At 41.0% G+C, this 21217-nt stretch overlaps 1 protein-coding gene across 4 annotated transcripts in view; it reads right to left on the bottom strand.

Annotated features, from left to right (window-relative positions):
* The window catches only part of LOC131939008 (uncharacterized), a 90766-nt gene that overhangs the window by 19963 nt on the left and 49586 nt on the right, over positions 1-21217 (bottom strand). For all 4 annotated transcript variants that reach the window (XM_059297266.1, XM_059297258.1, XM_059297280.1 and 1 more), the window contains exons 6-7: positions 13862-13956; positions 13120-13239 (exon numbers count right to left, since the gene is read on the bottom strand). In XM_059297266.1, coding sequence (XP_059153249.1) covers positions 13120-13239; positions 13862-13956 — 215 coding nt within the window. The remainder of the gene's footprint in view (positions 1-13119; positions 13240-13861; positions 13957-21217) is intronic.

The raw sequence follows: 21217 nt of genomic DNA on the forward strand, positions 1-21217 counted from the left end.
TCGTGCGGTGTGGACACGGGACAACAGACAAACAGACAGACAGACAGTCTTGGAACTGAGGGGGGCAGACAAGGAAACAATAGAGTCGGAATGTCTGTCTCAGACACGTGGTGTCTGTCTGGTTGTACAAAACAACCCGCATCACGTGACCAGGACGTGAAAAGCAAATAAAAACATTACGCTGGTCGGCGATTGGTGGATTTATTGCCACGTGACGTTTTGACCCCACGTGACACGTCATGGCGCCCGGATGGACTCGTTAATTGTGTGACAAATAAAGGCGAGCTGTTATCAACGATCTTGTGTATTTAATTAGAAGATTCTATTCTTGTGCCTGGTCTACCCCATGCTTCTCTATGCTTTACCACAGGCAGTACACCACGTCCTAGCATAAGTCTTATCCCATACCCTACCCTATGTCCTACCCCATGTCCTACCCTATGTCCTACCCTATGTCCTACCCTATGATCAGTGGCGGAACTAGAAAAAAAAGGGCTACCCCGCAAAATTTTTTTAGGCCCCCCCCCCCCCCCCGCATTGTCTGGCGGCACTGTAGTTCCGCCCCTGCCTATGATCCTGTCTTACCCAAGTCCTAACCAGTTCCATAGCACCTACTTCAACCGTAAGTCCTAGAGATACAAACTGCCTAAATCTACGATGTCCTTACTGTACATCCCTATCCCCACACCTTCCACCCATATCCCTATCCCAATTCCTATTCGGGTCCTCGAGATGGCTTACCCTGCTCTAGCCAACCCTTACAGACACAACCTTACACCACAAATCCCTTACACCAGACAGAACTATCCCTTACAGAACCTCCATTACAGACTCATCATTATACAAGCCATACAAATCCCTTACACACATTACGGATCCATTCATTACACTAGACAGACTCATCCATTGCAGACACAACCCTTACAGATCAATCTATTACAGACCAACCCCTTACATCCGACAGACCCATCCCTTACAGACCCACCCATTACAGACGCATCCCAGAACACACACACAAAAATAAACGAGTTTTCCCCAGCCCCAGATGACAGTGGCACGGCACTACCAATTCCCTGTTCCAGAGTCTCGAGCAAGTGTGGGAATTCCCCAACGCCCGGCGACCTGCGCCACCTGAAATCGCGGGAGATCTCGTCTGGCTTCCGCCTGCAAGATGGAACCCCAGCCCCCGCAGACAATCAGCGCGCCAGCGATCACGTCCACTATTACAGGGCCGACTTCAAAAGCTGGACCTAATTTTATTTGTAAACTACTATTACCTTTTGCTTAGCGGCGCGGGGTGTGTGCGCACCAACCTAATGCGAATACGCGCTGCGCTGGTGCGCAAACATCAGGGGCTGTCTGTTGTTTTTATGCGGGAGTGCACCGTCCAGGAAATGAAACTTTGAATCGAGTCGGTTAAATTACGTTGTGAGTACTTGTAGTGGGTTACGTCTTTATAAAAATGAGATGATTTTCCCATCCCAGGGTAAGTCTGTGGTGTCGTGGGGTGGGGCAGATGAACGTGTACCCACGGGTCATGGGTGGTGATGATGTTAGTCGCTGTTGAGTACATATTGTACAGAACGAGACCTTTGTCTAGCCCAGGATAGGGTCGATGACCTTTTTGCTGAAGTAAAAACCCATTACATAAATTATTCCTAATTAAAATAATGTTGGAAGCTGTAATGGATTTAGTTGCGCAGTTTTATTCAAAGCACAGAAGCAACATTTTAAAATCTTAAATGAATTCCAGACCTCCTTTCTGTTTTCTTTATTAACAAGTTCCTTGTGTTAATTTAAAGGAAGAATTTTTTTTTCATAGAGAAAATACCAGGCGTCTTTGTGAATGCTACCCGCTTGGGTGCCGACTGCAGACCAAGAGGGGATACATGACTAAATGCGTGTTCATATTTTCTAATCAAAGTGTCTGCTATTGGTACATAATTGGTTCTTCTTCGCCCCTTTCGATTCCCATTTAAGCAAATGTCTTTAACTACATTCTTCTTTGCTATTCTTCTTTTGCTATTTTTAAAAAAAATTTCTTTCCAACTGTAACAATCACATAATTAGTTGCAGAGTTGTAAATAATACCCTCTCCTAAAGTTATTCAGTCTGCAATTGTTTTCTACCTCTGCTAAAGTACCCCCCCCCCCCACACACACCCTAAGAGTCGTCTCCAGTGACACGCGCCACGTGAGTACGTCACGCATGAATGAGCCCTCACCTACACCACCGAGGGTACCAACAGTTTCACAAACCATCACATGGGGGTCTAAGCTTTTCAAATAAACTCTAGGCAGCTTTTGTATAAAATTGTCTTAAGTGAGTCTTCAGGTAACTGCCAAGTATTCAAGCTTGGCCATCTTTACTTGGCGTCTCTGTCAAAGAATCGTGGGCCTATACTTGGCCCCACTTAGAAAGAAGCACGACCATCTTTACTTAGATCTTCTGTGAAAAAAGCATGACTATTTTTACTTGGCCCATATGTGAAAGAAGCTTGGCCATTTTTACTTGGCCCATAAGTTAAAGTAGATTGCTATCTTTACTTGGCCCCACTTGGAAAGCCGCATGACCACCTTAACTTGGCCCCTCTCAAAGAAGCATGGCCAACTATACCTAGCCCTCTGTGAAAGTAGTATGACCATCTTAACTTGGCCCTCTGTGAAAGAAGCATGGCCATCTTAACTTGGCCCCTCTCAAAGAAGCATGGCCATCTTCACTTGGCCCACTGTGAAAGAATCGAGGCTACCCTAAGACGGCCCTGCTGCTCCGCCGTTGCGCCCATCTGCGCGATACACCGCGACAATTTGAATACAATCTTGGAGATTGCGCCAACTTGAGACACAGCCAGATGAAATGTAGTTGTAAAAACTTGAAGTGGTTTCGCTTCATGAACTTTTAAATGTGACCAACAGCCCCTTGGGGAAGACGGGTTATCTAGGCCATCAGGAAAAAAAATGTAAGCACCTCAGTGATTCTTAAGAGGATCATAGTTAATTTCAATTCAGAAAACCACTTAAAGTATCTGAATAAATGCTTACTGTTTGACAAAAAAAAATTGCCGGGTATTCTTTTTTATTTCTTCTTCAGATAGGGGAGAGAAAATATGTTTGTAAAGTGATACTTGAAGCTGCGGCCTCGTTTTCTGATAAATTCATTAGCGTTGATCTGTTAACTGGGTAAAAACCTGTGCGTACCAATTGATCTCGGCTTTACATCATGCGCTCTAAATCTTTCTCGCTGACTTCCAGAGCGGAGAGGAAAAAACACTGGCTCAACTTCTGTGCCCTTAACGGATTTCTCACATGTGCGCAGACGGTGCTTTCGCTTTGAAACAACTTTTATAATTTCTCTTATTTTTCTTCCGTTCTGCTCCGCGTTAATTGCGCGCGCAGCCCGTCGTGACGTCACAGTGCCATAAAGATGGCCGACCATCCCGACGAATTTTACAAGCCTACAGATTTTAAAACAAAAACGTGTCGAAAAACAAAATAAGCCCAAGTTTTATTTTTAACAGCTTGTTTGAAAACACGGAGCTGGCGAGATTGACAAACGGTGCCCGAGACTTCACGGAGCGGCGAGTTGCCAGGTTTTTAAGCCACGCGTGGTTAATTACGGAATAGTTTAAGCCAAAGATAAGTGCAATTAAAATGTATTTCTGTATTTGGCCTGAGGACGAATGGCTTTAACACAGCTCATATAAAAATTAGGCGTGTTTTTTTAGCTAAGGCGAAGCGCGGTTGCTCTCTGAAGGAGTAAAAATAATGATTCGTTTTCTTCTTAGACTTAACTCTACCATAAACTGTAGAGGGGGGGGGGGGGGATATTTTTACACCGTGCGTGATTTTTTTTATTATTATGACAATGAAAATATTTATTTGTTTTAGCAAATTGTAATTTTGCAAGCCAGTTAATCATCTGTGATTTTTTGGGCTGAATTTCTCGGAAAAAAGATTCGACATTTTTTTAGCGTTCATTAGTTTCCCTGATTTTTTTCTTATAAATTAGGTAAACTGGTATACTCCAGAACGATTTAAGTTTCTTTAATATATATTCATATTCTTTTATTTTTTAAACATTATTTTTTTGTGTTATATGATTCAGTTTTTTCTCTAGACTCGTTTCTACCTATCCACCCCCGTTTCAAATTATTCTCATATTTAGAAGAGTTTCAATTTTTTTGGGTGATGATTTGAATCGGCATATCTACATCTTGACCTACCCCTGCTCTCAGGGATGCTGCTGTCAAATAAACATGGGCAGACAACCCATGGGAGTACAACTGCATCTTCTAGCCGTGGTCTCCCTTTGATGTACATCCGTGTGTTTCCTATTAGAGGTCGCGGTTACGTGGTACAGTGTACGCATGCGTGGCTCGGCGCCTTGAGAAAATATTATTGGGCCGAGTATTGTTACACGGCCCTGCAACCAGGCGACGGCTCCGCTTGCTGGCTCACGGGCCACATCAAATATAAACAGCGGAGATAATGGCATCGATGAAGGGGGCGAGGATGAAAACACGACACGGAGAATGGTTGTTGGTTACAGATGGCGGAAATACAACTAGATGTTGGGTTCAGGGGTAGGGGAGATAACTTTCATAATTTGAATTCATCGGCAGAGACTATAATCTAAATCTATTGGATTTATTAACGTAGGCAAATTATTTTAATCCATTAGATTTAAGGATCTAGGCATATGATCTTAATCCACTAGATTTATAGACGTCGACAAAATGAACTTAATTTTATTTGATTTAATGACATAAGCAAATAGTATTCACCCTTTGGCTTCAGCGAAAAGGGGAGAGCTTTACAAAGATTGTTTTCGTTTAAAGAGGGCGATGGTATAATTTGAAAAGGATTTAAAAGACAGATCACCGTGACCGTGTCAGAGTCGACAGGTCAGGGTGACCGTGTATGTGACGACAGGTCATTGTGCCGTTACCGACATTGTGTAATTAATGTGACAGAACCAACAGGTTGTGACAATGTCTTAATTAATTGATCCAATAATTAAATAACATTAAATAATGATGCATTAATGTTTTTTTTTAAACTCAGGTTTTTAAAAACAATAATTTTTAACCCACTTCCGGTTTTAACTTCACTTTCGTGTGCTCAAAATGCTAGATCGCGTTGCGTGGAACATTCGAAATATATTGTCTTAAATTTACGTCGGGCGTAATCTACGACTCTGTGTCCGACACGGTCCTACAGTAACTCCCCGACATCCCCGACGTAATTCGAGGGTCGCCGCGTACAATGGGAACGACTCCAATTACGCAGAAAAACACAGGAGGGTCAAAGGTAAACGCATCAATCTTTAAAACCAAACAAATGTCGCTGTTGTGTTTGGGTGTTGTGTGTTTAGTCTGGAGCGGTTGTTGTGTTCCCGCGCCGCTCCGCTCCGTTGCATGTTTGTGTAACCCTCGTCTACAGGAGTATCTCTGGTGCAATGACACGGGGGCTTTGTTTTCTGGGAATTCTGTAATTGAAACGAGGAGCCGCGCAGATTCTGCAGGTATTTTCAGGTGTGTTGTGCAGGTAAAAATCGCAGGTATTCGCCGATGTTGTGATAGATGCTACAACACCAGCGAATCAACAAAACATCAAGTCATATGACGCTGTATTAACAATAACAAGGATAGCATATTTGATTAGAATAAGGATAACTTATATTATACGCTTGCTATATAGAATATAAATCAGCATGTTATATAGAATATAAATTCGCGTGTTATATAAAATATAAACTTCATAAAGGATCTAACTTAAACCTGTCCTTCGCTAATGAGTAGTCCATATACCCACAATGTGACATCTCTCTATTTTAATTGACTATTCGACCATTGATTTTTTATCTGGTTTAAAATAATTGCGTTGGGTCAGGCTTGTTTAGAGTAACTAATTTGACGTATGAAGTCGTAAATTTAGCGACATAAAAGTAGTTCTTTGGCTTGAATTAAGTTTTATTTTTGGAAATATTTTTCAGCTATCAAATATGCCCGGATGTTTTGTGATTTAAAATAACCAATCAAACGAAGCGACAGTGAACGACTGAAGATTAGGTTGTTTTCAAGTTGATTAGCCGAGTGTGGGGACCGGTGAAGACACAAATGGTCGACCCCAGCAATGGTTGGTTTATAGCTCGGCACGGTGACGAGTCAAAACCGAGGGTTCTAGAAAAGTACCAGACGGTGAAGAAAGAATATAATTTTAGCCTCTTATGGTGATTAGCGCAAATAAATTTTCTGGTGTGCGTGAAGCGGCAGGAATTTGCGGGAGCGGGAATGAAAACCCACTCAGGCGCGAAATTACCACTTCTTGATGAAAGTTAGAGAGGTGGCACCTGTTTATTACACACTCAAACATTTCAAGTACTAATTCTAATGAGATTTCTATTTATTTCCAATTATTACCTCCCCTTTTTTCTGTTTATCTCTCTTTGGTAAACGGTTCAAAAAATTTTGTGAACGGAATTAATTTTTTTTTCACCGCCTTTTACCGCCGTTGTTTATAATGATTGCATTAGTTGTGTAAGTTGGTGTCTGCAGCGAATCAACCAGGTATGTCAAATCTATTTGAATCACCTTTGATTAACCTAATTTGTTGGTTGACTTTGTAACGTTTTTATAGTCATGACATTCAGCCTTTGATGGCGATAAGGATGAAACATCTTTCTGAGTTCAAGACGCCATTGGCTGAAATATTGTTTTGCGCGGGAATGAAGTTAATTTAATATTTGGGATGGAAAGTTTACACCTTGAAGAAGCGAAAAGAAAATTACAGGTGAATAGAATGACTCATTTGTACATTTTAGAAAGGTGAAAGGTCGTTAGATCTACAAATGTTGACTTGATTACACTAAAATAAAATAGTGAACAAAGAACGCGTGTTACATTTAAGTTTTATAGCTTCGTAAACCAACAAGCTAACCCAATCAGCTAAACCAACCAGCTAAACCAGCCAGCTAAACCAACCAGCTAAACCAAGCAGCTAAACCAAGCAGCTAAACCAACCAGCAAAACCAAACAGCTAAACCAAGCAGCTAAACCAAGCAGCTAAACCAAGCAGCTAAACCAAGCAGCAAAACCAAGCAGCTAAACCAAGCAGCTAAACCACCCCAATGGAACAAACCTCCCCAGGTTAACCTTTAGCCGATTAAACCACGAAAAGACAGCACAATAGCCGAAAAATCATCTGTCTTTTATTTTTCATCTCAAAAAACAAAACGAAAGCAAAAAAAAAAAAAAAAAAAAAAAAAAAAGAAAAAAGAAACAGGTAGCCTAGACAAGCAGTTTTACTGCCTGTCTACTCCCGGCCCTTTAACTACACGGTGACAATAAAAATTGTTACTTGAAGGAGTAAATTACTTTTCTAAATCAATCGAAGCATTAAATTTTCCATTTTTACAATCAATGCGGTAATTAAATGGGCCCTTTGGTGTACATCTGCCGCGCGCCCTAATCTATGGCCCGCAGACGCGAACGGCAAACTCGGGCTAAAAATACAGCGCCAAGCTCTGCGCAATTCGTCTGCGCAATATATTTCAGCTCGTAAATTTGCATTTCTTTTTTATATTGATTTTCAGCTGCATAAAAAAAGAAATTAATTATAAATTCAGATAAATAGAAAAAAAAATATTACTTAGATTATTCTATATAGATAAATTTGGGAAACATTTTAATTGGCTGAATTCGAGATTAACGAGTACATCCGTTAGTGAAAACGAACCAATCAGAATAAAGCTTTGCAGTAACTGCAGGATAGGAGTCAGCCATCTGGTACACAGCCATTTTTTTCACACCAGGTTTTTAGTTCTTTAATCACATACCTAGATGACGTGCACCTAATTAAATTAAACCAATTGATCTGACCTCCTACCATTGATTATTTTAATTTCTCGGTCATAAACTTTCAAACTGTGACGCGCGTTTAAATGCACGTGCAATGAGCTCGTGGATGTTTAGTGTTATCAAGGGGAGCTCATTCCTGTCTGAATATATTTACTCTGTGTTTTTTTTTCTGCAGTATTGATCACTTTAGTGAAGTGAAATTTGAAATGTTTTTATTGATTAGAGGATGTTGGCTTGTTAATTAGAGTTTTGGGATCTACTTGTATATATGTGGGCAAGTGTTAATCTTGTGGGTAGCTACTTTTTCTTCTTCGTTCTTAATTTTAGTATTGGAAGGGATCCCCTCTAACACAATGAAGTATATGTGTCAACTGGTTATGCGCCATTGAGGCCATTGACTCCGATTTCAGCCAGCTTTTATTTTTGGATTTGCTTTCATAGCCTTTGTCCAACCAAGAACAAACTACAAGGCAGCAGTTGTTTGATTTTGGAGTTGTCTCTCCTAGAAGAGTGGCTGTCCCCAGCTAACGAGCCTATTCTGCCCGAGGGTTCGAACTCGAGACTTTTCGGTTTAGTGGCCATGAGCTTTACCGACTCGACCACGCCGACCCCTGGGTAGCTGAGGTTGTGACTGTTAATCTTGTGGGTAGATGAGGTAGTAGGTGAGTGGTAAATTTTGGGAGATCTGAATATGCACCGAACAACTAGTACTTTACCTAAGTGCATTGAGACAAACTGAGTGCTTCATACAAAAGAAAAATGAAATCAGTACCTCATACAACAAACAAGGGCACTGAGAGTACCCCATACAAAGGCAAGTGCACATAGTAACGCATACAACAGAGGAATGCACTCAGTGCCCCATACAACAGACTCATGCACTTTCAACAACCAACTAGAATCTACAGTAAATACCAACATCCATCAAACAATAGTATTGAGTAACTAACACGATATACCCATGCACTGAATACCCTACTGAAAAAGTGTGGAATCAATCGTATTAAAATTATTTTTCTTTGAGGTAATCAACACGTTCATTAACGTCCACACACTAAAGATAAATTCGTTGATTGGAGGTAATTAATTTTAATGACGCCGCGCTTAAAATTGACGTGGGTTCGTGTATTGGACAACAGAGATGTAAAAAGTGGCGACATCAACACACATATAACACACAGACGCTGTATGCTGATTTACGTCCTACGTTTTCTGATCTTCAGCCATAAAGAGTTCGTCATCTATCTGCATACAGTATTATAATAATATTATTATTATCATATTCGATCCTGCGTTTTCATTGGCCATCTTTTCTTTTATATATCTAAACATATTATACAATCAGACACATACTTATCAACCGAAACACACATACACACACATGTATATTATATTATATATATATATATATATATATATATATATATATATATATATATATATATATATATATATATATATATATATATATATGTTGTCAATTAGCATGTGCCATGGCCTACTTTTTTTTGCCCACATTGGAGAGATAATTTATGAAAGCAAAGATCCACAGCAGACGACATACTGCCAGGAGCAGACGGCCAATTGTTCTTGCAACCTGTTTCCACGTGCCCTTGGGAAGTGTGAATCGAGCGACTATAAACACAGATTTGTATTCGGCCGGGACCAGATTGGGCCTGTTAACTTCACCCCTGGGTTCAGCTGACGAGCACCCCGTCTAGGCCGTCCACCCAATTAGATGTTCAGACTGCCCCCCACCCCCAACCGAACCAGTTGTTGAAATCCTAAAACAAAATATTCATATTGCAAGTAAAAGGGTTTTTTATTATATCCATATTGCAAGTAAAAGGGGTCTTTATTGACTGACTTGACGAGGGAGGTCCCCCCACCCTCCACCGACGACGACGAGCGAGACCCCCACCCCACCACACCCCTATGACTTGACTGGGGAGCCCCCACCCCCACCTCCCCTAACTAGACGAGGGAGGCCCCCCACCCCCACCTCCCCTGACGAGGGAGCCCCTCCCCCATCCCCATAACTGTAGGAATAACGATGACACTTACAGCACTAAACGTCTACATGCACGCGGCCTGTACAATCAGCTGCTGATTACGATCAATGCACTAATCACAGCTGGACAAGGTGTTCGTCATTAACATTCCTTTTTATTTGACCAGTTTCTGATTTCATTATTCAGAAATTCAAATTCAAACCATAAAACAAATATCGACTTGAGCTGCACTTTTTACAGTCCTCGTGTCCTTCCTTTGTGCAAGGTCCTGGTGACCTTTTCATTGCATAATGTCCTCTTTGTTATTTTATTACATCATTAACTCATAATAGATGCGGCAATCCACGGCGTAATGTCTGTGTGGTAAGTCCTACATTTCTACCCTATAATCTGCATGACCCATGTGTCTATATCTACCTTATAGTTACATGACAGAAGATGTCCACGCCTACCTTCTTGTCTAAATGACCCATGTGTCTATATCTACCCTAAAGTCTAGATCACAGAAGATGTCCACGCCTACCTTGTCTAAATGACCCATGTGTCTATATCTACCCTACAGTCTAGATGACAGAAGATGTCCACGCCTACCTTGTCTAAATGACCCATGTGTCTATATCAACCCTACAGTCTAGATCACAGAAGATGTCCACGACTAACTTGTCTAAATGACCCATGTGTCTATATCTACCCTAAAGTCTAGATCACAGAAGATGTCCACGCCTACCTTGTCTAAATGACCCATGTGTCTATATCTACCCTAAAGTTTAGCTAACCCAGATGACCAAATGACTCTCTTGTCTAAATAACCGAGGTGTCTATATTAACCTATCGTCAAGACGCCCCAGATGAACAAATGACCCTCTTGTCTAAATGACCCAGGTGTCTATATTAACCTATCGTCAAGACGCCCCAGATGAACAAATGAACCTCTTGTCTAAATGACCCAGGTGTCTATATTAACCCACCGTCAAGACGCCCCAGATGAACAAATGAACCTCTTGTCTAAATGACCCAGGTGTCTATATTAACCTATCGTCAAGACGCCCCAGATGAACAAATGACCCTCTTGTCTAACTGACCCAAGTGTCTATATTAACCTATAGTCAAGACAACCCAAATGACCACAGCTACCCTCTGTTGTAGGGAGCCATTCATGTCTTAATATAACATCTCACGGGGGTTCTGTATACTGGAAGGCTTCATTAATTGTAAAACAGAAAACTGAACTCAAACGGAAAGATCCGCTAAAATCGTCTTTCACTTTCATTTCGTTAAGAACCACCTCTCGTTGATGATAGATCTGATTTCAACAAAGTAACGAATACCCAGGTAAACGAAACCACTGGATGGTTCGTTTCTACTTGACATGGATGGGTCACGTGATCAAACCAAGTGTGGGGGGGGGGGGGGGGTTGAGAAACGGGGGGGGGGGGGGGGGGTAAGACAGAGTGATAAAAGAAAGAAAACCGCCACCCCTGAATCGAGGTGGCATGGATCTGATTTGTGAGTTTATAATTTATACCGAAAAACGAAAAGGGAGGCAATCATAAACGTACAGGGGAGTAACCTTAAACTGAGAAGGGGAGGTTATCTGAAGGAATAAGAAATAAATTCCACCATAAAATGTAGCACTATCAACGTCAATTTAATCTCGCAGCCCCAACTGTCTCCCATTCAGGCACTAGTGAACAGCGTCGCGCGACATTCGCAGGAGCTCGGCAGTAAAACCAAAGAAAGATGTAAATAGAATTAAATGAGAATAAAACCTAACCCGAAGCGTTGCTTCCCCTAAGATAACATTTTTCCTGGGCTAGGCTGAGATAATATTTCTGTCCGAACTGTCTCGCTTCTCAGGACTGACGCGAACCGTCCAATGTGAAGTTTATAAATCCGCTTTTATTAAAATTTATAAATAAACCTTATCCCACTAACGAAAGCATAAATAACGAAAATTTAAAAGGTTTTGCGGTTTTTATTTTAGAAAATGTAAAATCTATTCGGTTTAAGTTACTAAAATGTGGTTGATATTTCGGTTTATGGGTCTTCCTGTGTGGTCGGTTGAATGGGTGATACGTTAGTCGACATCACGAACAGCACGCAACAAAAAGATTGAAGGGTTTGATAACGTGGGAGGCAACAGATTCGGCTGTTGTATGTTGTATGGTGTCTTTTGTATGTTGTATGTTGTATGGTGTCTTTTGTATGTTGTATGTTGTATGGTGTCTTTTGTATGTTGTATGGTGTCTTTTGTCTTTTATATGCTGTATGTTGTATGGTGTCTTTTGTCTTTTGTATGTTGTATGTTGTATGTGGTCTTTTGTCTTTTGTATGTTTATGGTGTCTTTTGTATGTTGTATGTTAAATGGTGTCTTTTTGCATGATGTATGTTGCATTGAGCATGTTGTGTGCTGTGTATTGAATGCTGTATGGTGTATCTGTATGCTGTTGTCTTTTGTCTTTTATCTGTTATATGTCAACTGTAGGTCTGATGGATATTGTCTGGTGTATGGTGTCTGTTGTCTTTTGACTTTTATCTTTAGTTTTCGATTTTTGACTTTTTTCTCTTGTATGTCGTATGGTGTATGGTGTATGGTTATGGTGTATGATCTATGGTGTACGTTATATGGTTTATAGTGTACGTTGTTTGTTGTATGGAGTATGGCGTATGGCGTAATGTTGTTGCCTGTTTTCTGTTTTCGCTTATCTCAAGTCCAGCGTTTTCGTTGATGCAGCCATAAAGCTTACTAGAGTTTAAAACAACAAAAATAATATCCAAGGGTCAAATGTAATGGGTCCGACAGGGTCATCACTTGACAACAGTTATTAAAAGTATGTTGGCTTTCACGACCCAGAACTTCAATAACAGCCAAAAGTACTACAACAACAACTTTTAGTTCTAATCCATAATTTATGATTGATGGCTATTGAGAAAATAGTTGAACATTCAATACAAACATGCAGGCTAATTGTTCAATCCATTCTAAATTCTTTATCCAGTTTTTGCATTTAAAAAAATGAAGTTTTTAAGTTGAAACATTGCTAATGATGTAAGGATCGGTCCATCTACAGACCAGGTAATCTACAGTTACCTCCCCCATCTTGAGGTAGATAAAACAGGTAGATATTTTACTTCAGAAAGTGCTACAAAAAGAGGCTCATATTCAGAAAGTGGAAAAATATAATTTTACATTCAGAAAGTGGTAAAATAGAATATTATATTCAGAATGTGTTAAAGTTGAATCTTACCTTCGTCTGCCTGCCTTTCGTCTTCAGAAAGCTTGTCATCATCGAAATCATCGTCACTTCTCGAAGCTTCGGATTCTTTGTCTTTGTGGTGGCCGTTTACTTGCAGATTGAGCGGTTTGTCTGGGGACATATAAGGACAGTTGTAAGGACATTTGAGGAAAAGTGAGAGGACATATAAGGACAGTTGTAAGGACATATGTAAAGACAATGGAGAGGAAATATAAGGACAGTTGTAAGGACATATGTAAGGACAAGTGAGAGGACATATAAGGACATTTGTAAGGACATATGTAAGGACATGTGAGGACAAGTGAGAGGACATATAAGGACAGTTGTAAGGACATATGTAAAGACAAGGGAGAGGACATATAAGGACATTTGTAAGGACATATGTAAGGACAAGTGAGAGGACATATAAGGACATTTGTACGGACATATGTGAGAACAAGTGAGAGGACATATAAGGGGTTAGGACATATGTCCAAAACGTTGTGGGCCGTATAAGGACATATAAATATCCAATGCTAAGGTCAGATGAGAGGACATATGTGAGGACATAATAGGACATATTTGAGGAGATATATGAGAGTATAGCAGGACATATTTAAGGAGATATATGATGCCATATTTGAGGACACATAATATATGATGACATATTTGAGGACATATGTGAGTAAATATGAGAAGAGCTGTGATGACGCTATACAAAACGACACATGAAAGTAGTGGTGAGCAGACTTACTTGACTCCACATCTTGGGGTCTGTGTGAGATCCTGGGGTCTAGACCAGGTGGGGTCCCGTACATCCCCAGCATGGGCAGTCTCTCGTCACGTGGTCTGAAACAGACAGTCGATGAAACTTATTACAACAGACACACACATCTACAACAAACACACAAATCTACAACAGACAAACACATCTACAACAAAACTTACCAACAACCACCATCTTTTGCACACCTGTCTAGTGAGGGCAGCTTAACGCGTTAGAATTTGGTTTGTATTTTTACAGGGAGGGGTGAGGGAGGGTGGGGGGCACTAAATAAAGCTGCTAAGTAGCGTCAAGATAAGTTACTTTTTAAATGAACTTTTTTTCATTTTAGTTTAACAAAAATTCTTATTCAAGTTTTAATGTTAAAAAAATACAAAAAATGCTTTTTTGAAATAAAATTACTTTGTCTAGTTAAAGTCAGGATATTGTGTAATTACAGAGCAGTAGTTACCAATAAAATGTTATTCTTACCGCACATCTGAAATTTTTATTATGATTTATTGTAACGTTACATTTTCATCTTCGTCCCTCGCTACTACTACTTTTTGTAATATTTCTATTATTTAATTCAGTCCATTACTACTTCTACTTTTTGTAATATTTCTATTCTCAGCTCTGCCCCATCCCATGACAACTGTAACATTTCTACGACTAGCTGTTAGTGCTTTGCTTTCTCCATTCTAATGTGTGTTTCAGTGTGCAATTAGCCAAGATAATTAAATACAAATGGGTCCCCCACGGGAGAGGCGGTCACCCCCGGACTGGTCATTTGGTCTCACACGGCAAAACGAGGCTGGTTACCCCCACCCTAGGGACCAATAATGGCGGTGGTGAAAATAACAAAATGAGCCAGTTTGTGGGACTTAAGGGCCGAGCACTCTGGCAGCTTAATGCAAGGGCGAGCACTCCACATGGACTGAAGTGCCGATAATGATGAGATCGTCACCACAGATTTAATCAGAGATCGTGCTTTAAGTGAAATGGGTGAATAATCTTCTGCAGAATTTATTTCCAGACAAAAAAAAAAAAAAAACAAAAAAAAAAAAAAAGCAACAACATTAAAACAAGGAGCTGCAACATGTATTTATTTTGTTCCTGTTTACGTGTGAAAAAAAATAGACGTAGAAAGTTGTGTAAAGATGTAAATGTTCTGACGTAAAGGATGTCACCGTAAAAAATACGAGGCTCGACGTTTGTAGCTAGTCACTATCAACCGTATGAGTCGCTACTTATCAAGTCACCACTGACAAAATGATCACCATGTAGTCACTCACCACACACAAAATGGTCACCACCCATTTGGGTCACCACATACATCTGAACATCACATCGACTGAGAAGGTCAGTTTAAACTGATGATGGACAGTTCGGTTTTTACATGAGGTGGCAAATCTTCTCTTACCACTAAATTAACACTAACACAGTTCACAACACCATGTCAACATTTTCATTTGTTAACATTCTCTTCCTAAACTGTCCTTGTTGACAGCATGGGTTAACCAATTGGTTCGAGGTTTGATGGATAACCTAATTCGATGGTAAATTGAAATTTTTACAATTTTTTGAAATGCCGCTGTTGTACATATTTTTGATGTCTTTTATTATATGCATTCAAATAAAATGTATCGATCAATTAAATCCTTTACAAACATATACCATAAGCGTATGATAAACTTTTTTTAAAAAATTAAAACATAAAAGATAAAAAGACATGCCATACAATGTAGTCTGAATATCTGCTGCCATTACTCTCTGTATGCGGTTCTGTTTATCTGATGCCATCAATGTCTCCAATCTGCTGCCCTCACTAAATATCTGCTACCCTTCTCGAACGACTCGCTGCTGCTCTTCCCACTTTCTGATGCCCTCAGATTATCCGAGGGCCCCTCACTGACTATCTTATGCCCTCACTGACTATCTGCTGCCCTCACTGACTATCTGCTGCCCTCACTAACTATCTGCTACCATCACTGACTATCTTATGCCCCCATTAACTATCTGCTGCCCTCAATTTCCGACTATCTGCTGCCATCACTGTCCGACTATCTGCTGCCCTCAATGTCCGACTATCTGCTGCCCTCAATGTCCGACTATCTGCTGCCCTCAATGTCCGACTATCTGCTGCCCTCAATGTCCGACTATCTGCTGCCCTCAATGTCCGACTATCTGCTGCCCTCAATGTCCGACTATCTGCTGCCCTCAATGTCCGACTATCTGCTGCCCTCAATGTCCGACTATCTGCTGCCCTCAATGTCCGACTATCTGCTGCCCTCAATGTCCGACTATCTGCTGCCCTCACTGTCCGACTATCTGCTGCCCTCAATGTCCGACTATCTGCTGCCCTCAATGTCCGACTATCTGCTGCCCTCAATGTCCGACTATCTGCTGCCCTCAATGTCCGACTATCTGCTGCCCTCACAAACTATCTGCTGCCCTCACTGTCCGACTATCTGCTGCCCTCAATGTCCGACTATCTGCTGCCCTCAATGTCCGACTATCTGCTGCCCTCACAAACTATCTGCTGCCCTCACTGACTATCTGCTGCCCCCATTAACTATCTGCTGCCCCCATTAACTATCTGCTGCCCTCACAAACTATCTGCTGCCCTCACTGACTATCTGCTGCCCCCATTAACTATCTGCTGCCCCCATTAACTATCTGATGCCCTCACTGTCCGACTATCTGCTGCCCTTCGCATCTGACTATTAGCTGCTCACTTGTAAACTTTGACAGATCCTGCCGATTCCCACTTTTCAAAGATGAGTGCATGGCTAGTGCAGAATTACCCCCAACTCTCGCCCCCCTCCCCCGTTTAGTTCATCACGTTGTCATAACACTGAACCTGCTCACCCGATCCCCGATTCCCGATCCTAATCCTAACAAGCCCAGCGTCCATCTTCCCTGGCCGGTATCGATGGCCAATCAATCACATGGGGCAGACATTTGCGCCAGCATGCACGTCGGCGGAGGCGCGTGCGGGAGATGGTGAGCAGTGCGGGTATCTGACGAATGCCGGCCCTCGTATCTGTGTGACACCCAGAATTATCTGTCATGGGATACTGGGGTTTCAGCCGCCTGATGTTGCTTGCAGTTATCCCCCATTTTAATCCTTTTTTTTTTCCTTCCTTAAATTTAATTTTTTTATGTGCTCAGGAAACATTTCCACACTATTCGGGAAAAAAAAATTCGGCGGAAAAAAATAAAAAGCTTCGCCATTTTTTAAAACTAACCCCCCCCCCCCCCCCTCCAAAAAAACGTATTTGTAAACGCTACGTCGAAAAGAAAATGGATAACAGTTTTCTAAGGGAGAAAACTGGCGAGCGAAAGAGAAAAGGGGCGAGAACCGTAGGTCGGGGAAAGCCAGGAGAGTTAGCGGTCCTAATTGTAGCTATCTTGTTTCGCCGTCTCCCCGATCTAACGCACAAACCAGCTGGGGAAGGTGCTGAGATCGGGCCGTCAAAGATTTTAATTAGGTTTAATTAGTGTTACCCATAAACTAGTCCTAACTAATCCCGCGTGTGTAATTAGCTTTAAAAGATTTTTTTTTTAATTGTGAAATGAAGAAGTGTGCATGTCTTAATCAGAGCTGCAACAGGATGTAAGCAAGTTATTTTATTTTTACACCACCAGTATTTATCTAAGCATTTCCTACCCTAAACTTTTCCTTTCTCCTTTCTTATACCATCTACATCTAGATCTATATCTTAATGCGTTTTACAAAGAAGGTAGTCCTTTTAAATTAATTATTGATTGTTCAATGTAATTAATAATTTCTTAAATTACTTTAACTCAACATACACAAGTTTAGTAAACATTGAATTCATTAATATGAAGCCAGAAAGCCGATAGCTAAATTTTGAACACAGGCAAACTTGTGTCTTATTTATAAAGTCGTCCAAAAATAATTTGGTTTTTAAAGACCATCATCGAATTTCTATATGTTACATAACCCTAGTGTTCATTGTATTACATGTATCATATACACTAGTATCTGTACGAAACAAATACGTTAGTATTGTTTCACATTTTCGCTCTTTAAAAAATCATTTGAAAATTGTTTCGTCATACAAACGTTGTTTAAGTACTACTGTGATTGCGCTAAGGGCTAGAGTTTATGTTTTTCATGTCCCGTGTTAGAGCAGGTGTTATCCGCACGGTAGTCCGCTGGTCCAATACTTGTAGTCTGTGTCTTGCTTAACTCTAGCCCCCGTAATGATTTCTTTCTACCGGCAGTTAAAGGGTTAATGGAAGTGTGGAGTATGGAAGCACTTGAGTGTCATTGTCGTTTTTTGTGGCTACTCATACATTGGCAAATAATTTTTTTTTCTTTGTTATACAATAAAACTGCATGTTAAAAGAAACACGAGTTTTATGTTGAGCTAATGTATTTCATGACATTGAAGCATATTGACTACCTTGTAAAACTTTTAAAATCTTTACCTTTATACGTTCAACTCTTAGCAATATAAAATTTCAAATGCTTCAACAAAACAACTGTATTGAGATTAGTTCTTTTTAGCAACAGAAAATGTTAAAGTTTTTGCACATTTGAATCGCTCGGGTGTAAAATTAATACCTTATATCTGTATATCTGTTTTAACATTATGTGTCTATATGTCTGTCTAAATACCATGTCTGTCTTCACAAACTCCTGCATTATCCCATTGCATGTTCATTTTTTACATTATATCCAGCACCGAAATCGTGGATTCAAATCGTTGTTTTTTTAAACTCGGCAAACGTTTAGTTATTTTTGTTATGATTAGCGTTTTACAAGTTGGCCCATAATCCATTTTAAATGAACACGGAAGCACAAACGTCGAGCTAGAATGGTAAAACCAGAGGGCTTCGTGTTCCTGGGTTTACCATATGTCAGGGTACTCGCTCGCTCGTGGGCGCGGGGGTCGGCCGGTGCGGACTCGATGCTGAGCTCATTACGTAGAGCCGGCCCCGGGAGGAACATTACCGCCTGGGTAGTGAGGCAGTCTCCCGGGGGTGGGGGGACTTTGGTGGTATCATTCCAAGAATTTGTTTGACAATTCGCTTCCGAGTATTTTTTGCAATGCTAGTGTCAATATTTTAGCAAACATTATTTTAAACTCACGATCACACAGCCCATTGCGCAGAATTCACTCAACCGTCTAGTTAGCACTTACGCTTTAAGCATACGCTGAATAGCAGCCTTGATCTAAGCTTTCATGTTAGACTAGTTTGCTTGCCTACGTAAAAATGGTATCTCAATCAAAGAAGAAATATATCTGAAGCACATAATCACTAAGGCAATTTTAGAATAACAACTTATTTCTTGAGTTAAAGAACTAAAAAACCTAGATATTTTGCATCCAATTCCAACCATTTTGTTTGTCTAAGTTTGCACGAGTTTGACTCGTTTTGTTAAATTAACCAACAATGCACGTGGGAGCAGGAGAGGATACACGTGTAAAACTCGTAGCACTTCGTAAGTTGATCCCATCTGTATAAAATATATACTTTACCAGTGGGAGGGGCCATGGGGGTCAAATAGGGTTACTTTCAGACAATCTTCTTCTTGAAACTTTTACATGGGACCTATCTAGAGACGTCTACATTTTGCCCTAGCTAGAGACGTCTACATGGGACCTAGCTAGAGACGTCTACTTGGGACCTATCTAGAGACGTCTACATTTTGCCCTAGCTAGAGACGTCTACATGGGACCTAGCTAGAGACGTCTACATGGGACCTAGCTAGAGACGTCTACATGGGACCTAGCTAGAGACGTCTACATGGGACCTAGCTAGAGACGTCTACTTGGGACCTATCTAGAGACGTCTACATGGGACCTAGCTAGAGACGTCTACATGGGACCTAGCTAGAGACGTCTACATGGGACCTAGCTAGAGACGTCTACTTGGGACCTATCTAGAGACGTCTACATTTTGCCCTAGCTAGAGACGTCTACATGGGACCTAGCTAGAGACGTCTACATGGGACCTAGCTAGAGACGTCTACATGGGACCTAGCTAGAGACGTCTACATGGGACCTAGCTAGAGACGTCTACTTGGGACCTATCTAGAGACGTCTACATTTTGCCCTAGCTAGAGACGTCTACATGGGACCTAGCTAGAGACGTCTACATGGGACCTAGCTAGAGACATCTACATGGGACCTAGCTAGAGACATCTACATGGGACCTAGCTAGAGACGTCTACTTTGGGACCTTGATAGAGAAGTCTATATGGGACCTTGCTAGAGACATCCTTAACTTCCCAACTCAACCAATGGGTGGGGCCATGGGGTCTGACAGGGTTACTTTCAGACAATTTCCTTCTTGAAACATCTACAAGAAACCTATCTAGAGACGTCCTAATCGTCTCGTTTATCGGGTATAATCATGGGCGTATGCACCTTGAGTGGGGAATAAGGGGGGGGGTTGTGTGGTTCCCTCCCACTTCCTCGGATATATTAGAAATTTTTTTGCAAATGTATATAGAAAATATATACTTTTATCACTGTGCCCCCTCTCGGGAAGTTTCAAGATCCTCCCCCACCCCCAGTAGGAAATTGTTTTAAAGTAAGCCTGTGTGATCCCCATGGGTCCACCCACACTCCCCGGGAAGAAAAAAAAATCTAAAAAAAATATTTGTAAATATAAATAGAAATTACGCCTGTTTGAGCCCTCCCCCCCCCCCCCCCCCCCCTTGTAAAATCCGGAGGTTGCCATGGTAATTATACACGCTCTTGATTTATTGTGTTGGTATAATCACTTTTAAATGAGATAAATTAATTGAGTCTGCCGACACACAGTCTACCTACATCGAAGCAGTGTGTACACAAATACACGGCGTGTTATTTCACACATCAAAATATTACGTCTCTCATCACAAGCAAGCTCATGTTGCGCTGTTGATCAGAACGAGGAGCAATCGAGGTTTCAAACTCCCATATTTGTTGTCGCGTTCAATCGATTTCCTGGGCCCGTCCTTTGTGTGTGTACGTGTGCTAAGCGAGGGGCGTGGCCAGACGGACAGGCCAACTATGTTCGTGATGTATGTGACATTAAATATGTGTGTCTACGTTGACACAGCAATAATACATTTTTTTTTCTAATATATAAAACTTAATCATTGCTGGGACTGCAGTAGACGAAATAAAGTAATTGGAATCAATGTTAAGGTGGGGGCTTTAATATTCTTTAACTAATCTTGCGAGGTGGGCCTGTAAGGAAATATTCTTAGATTATTATCTGACAAGGCTGCCAGTGTAAAACAGGTATTCGTGGTTTTGACATTCAAAGTCCAGAATGTATCTGGCAACCCTGATTATATTGACATGTTTTGAAATAAGC

The sequence above is a fragment of the Physella acuta genome, unplaced genomic scaffold (genome assembly GCF_028476545.2).
Source record: "Physella acuta isolate Inbredline_101_S28 unplaced genomic scaffold, ASM2847654v3 ptg000017l, whole genome shotgun sequence".
Classification (NCBI taxonomy): domain Eukaryota; kingdom Metazoa; phylum Mollusca; class Gastropoda; family Physidae; genus Physella; species Physella acuta.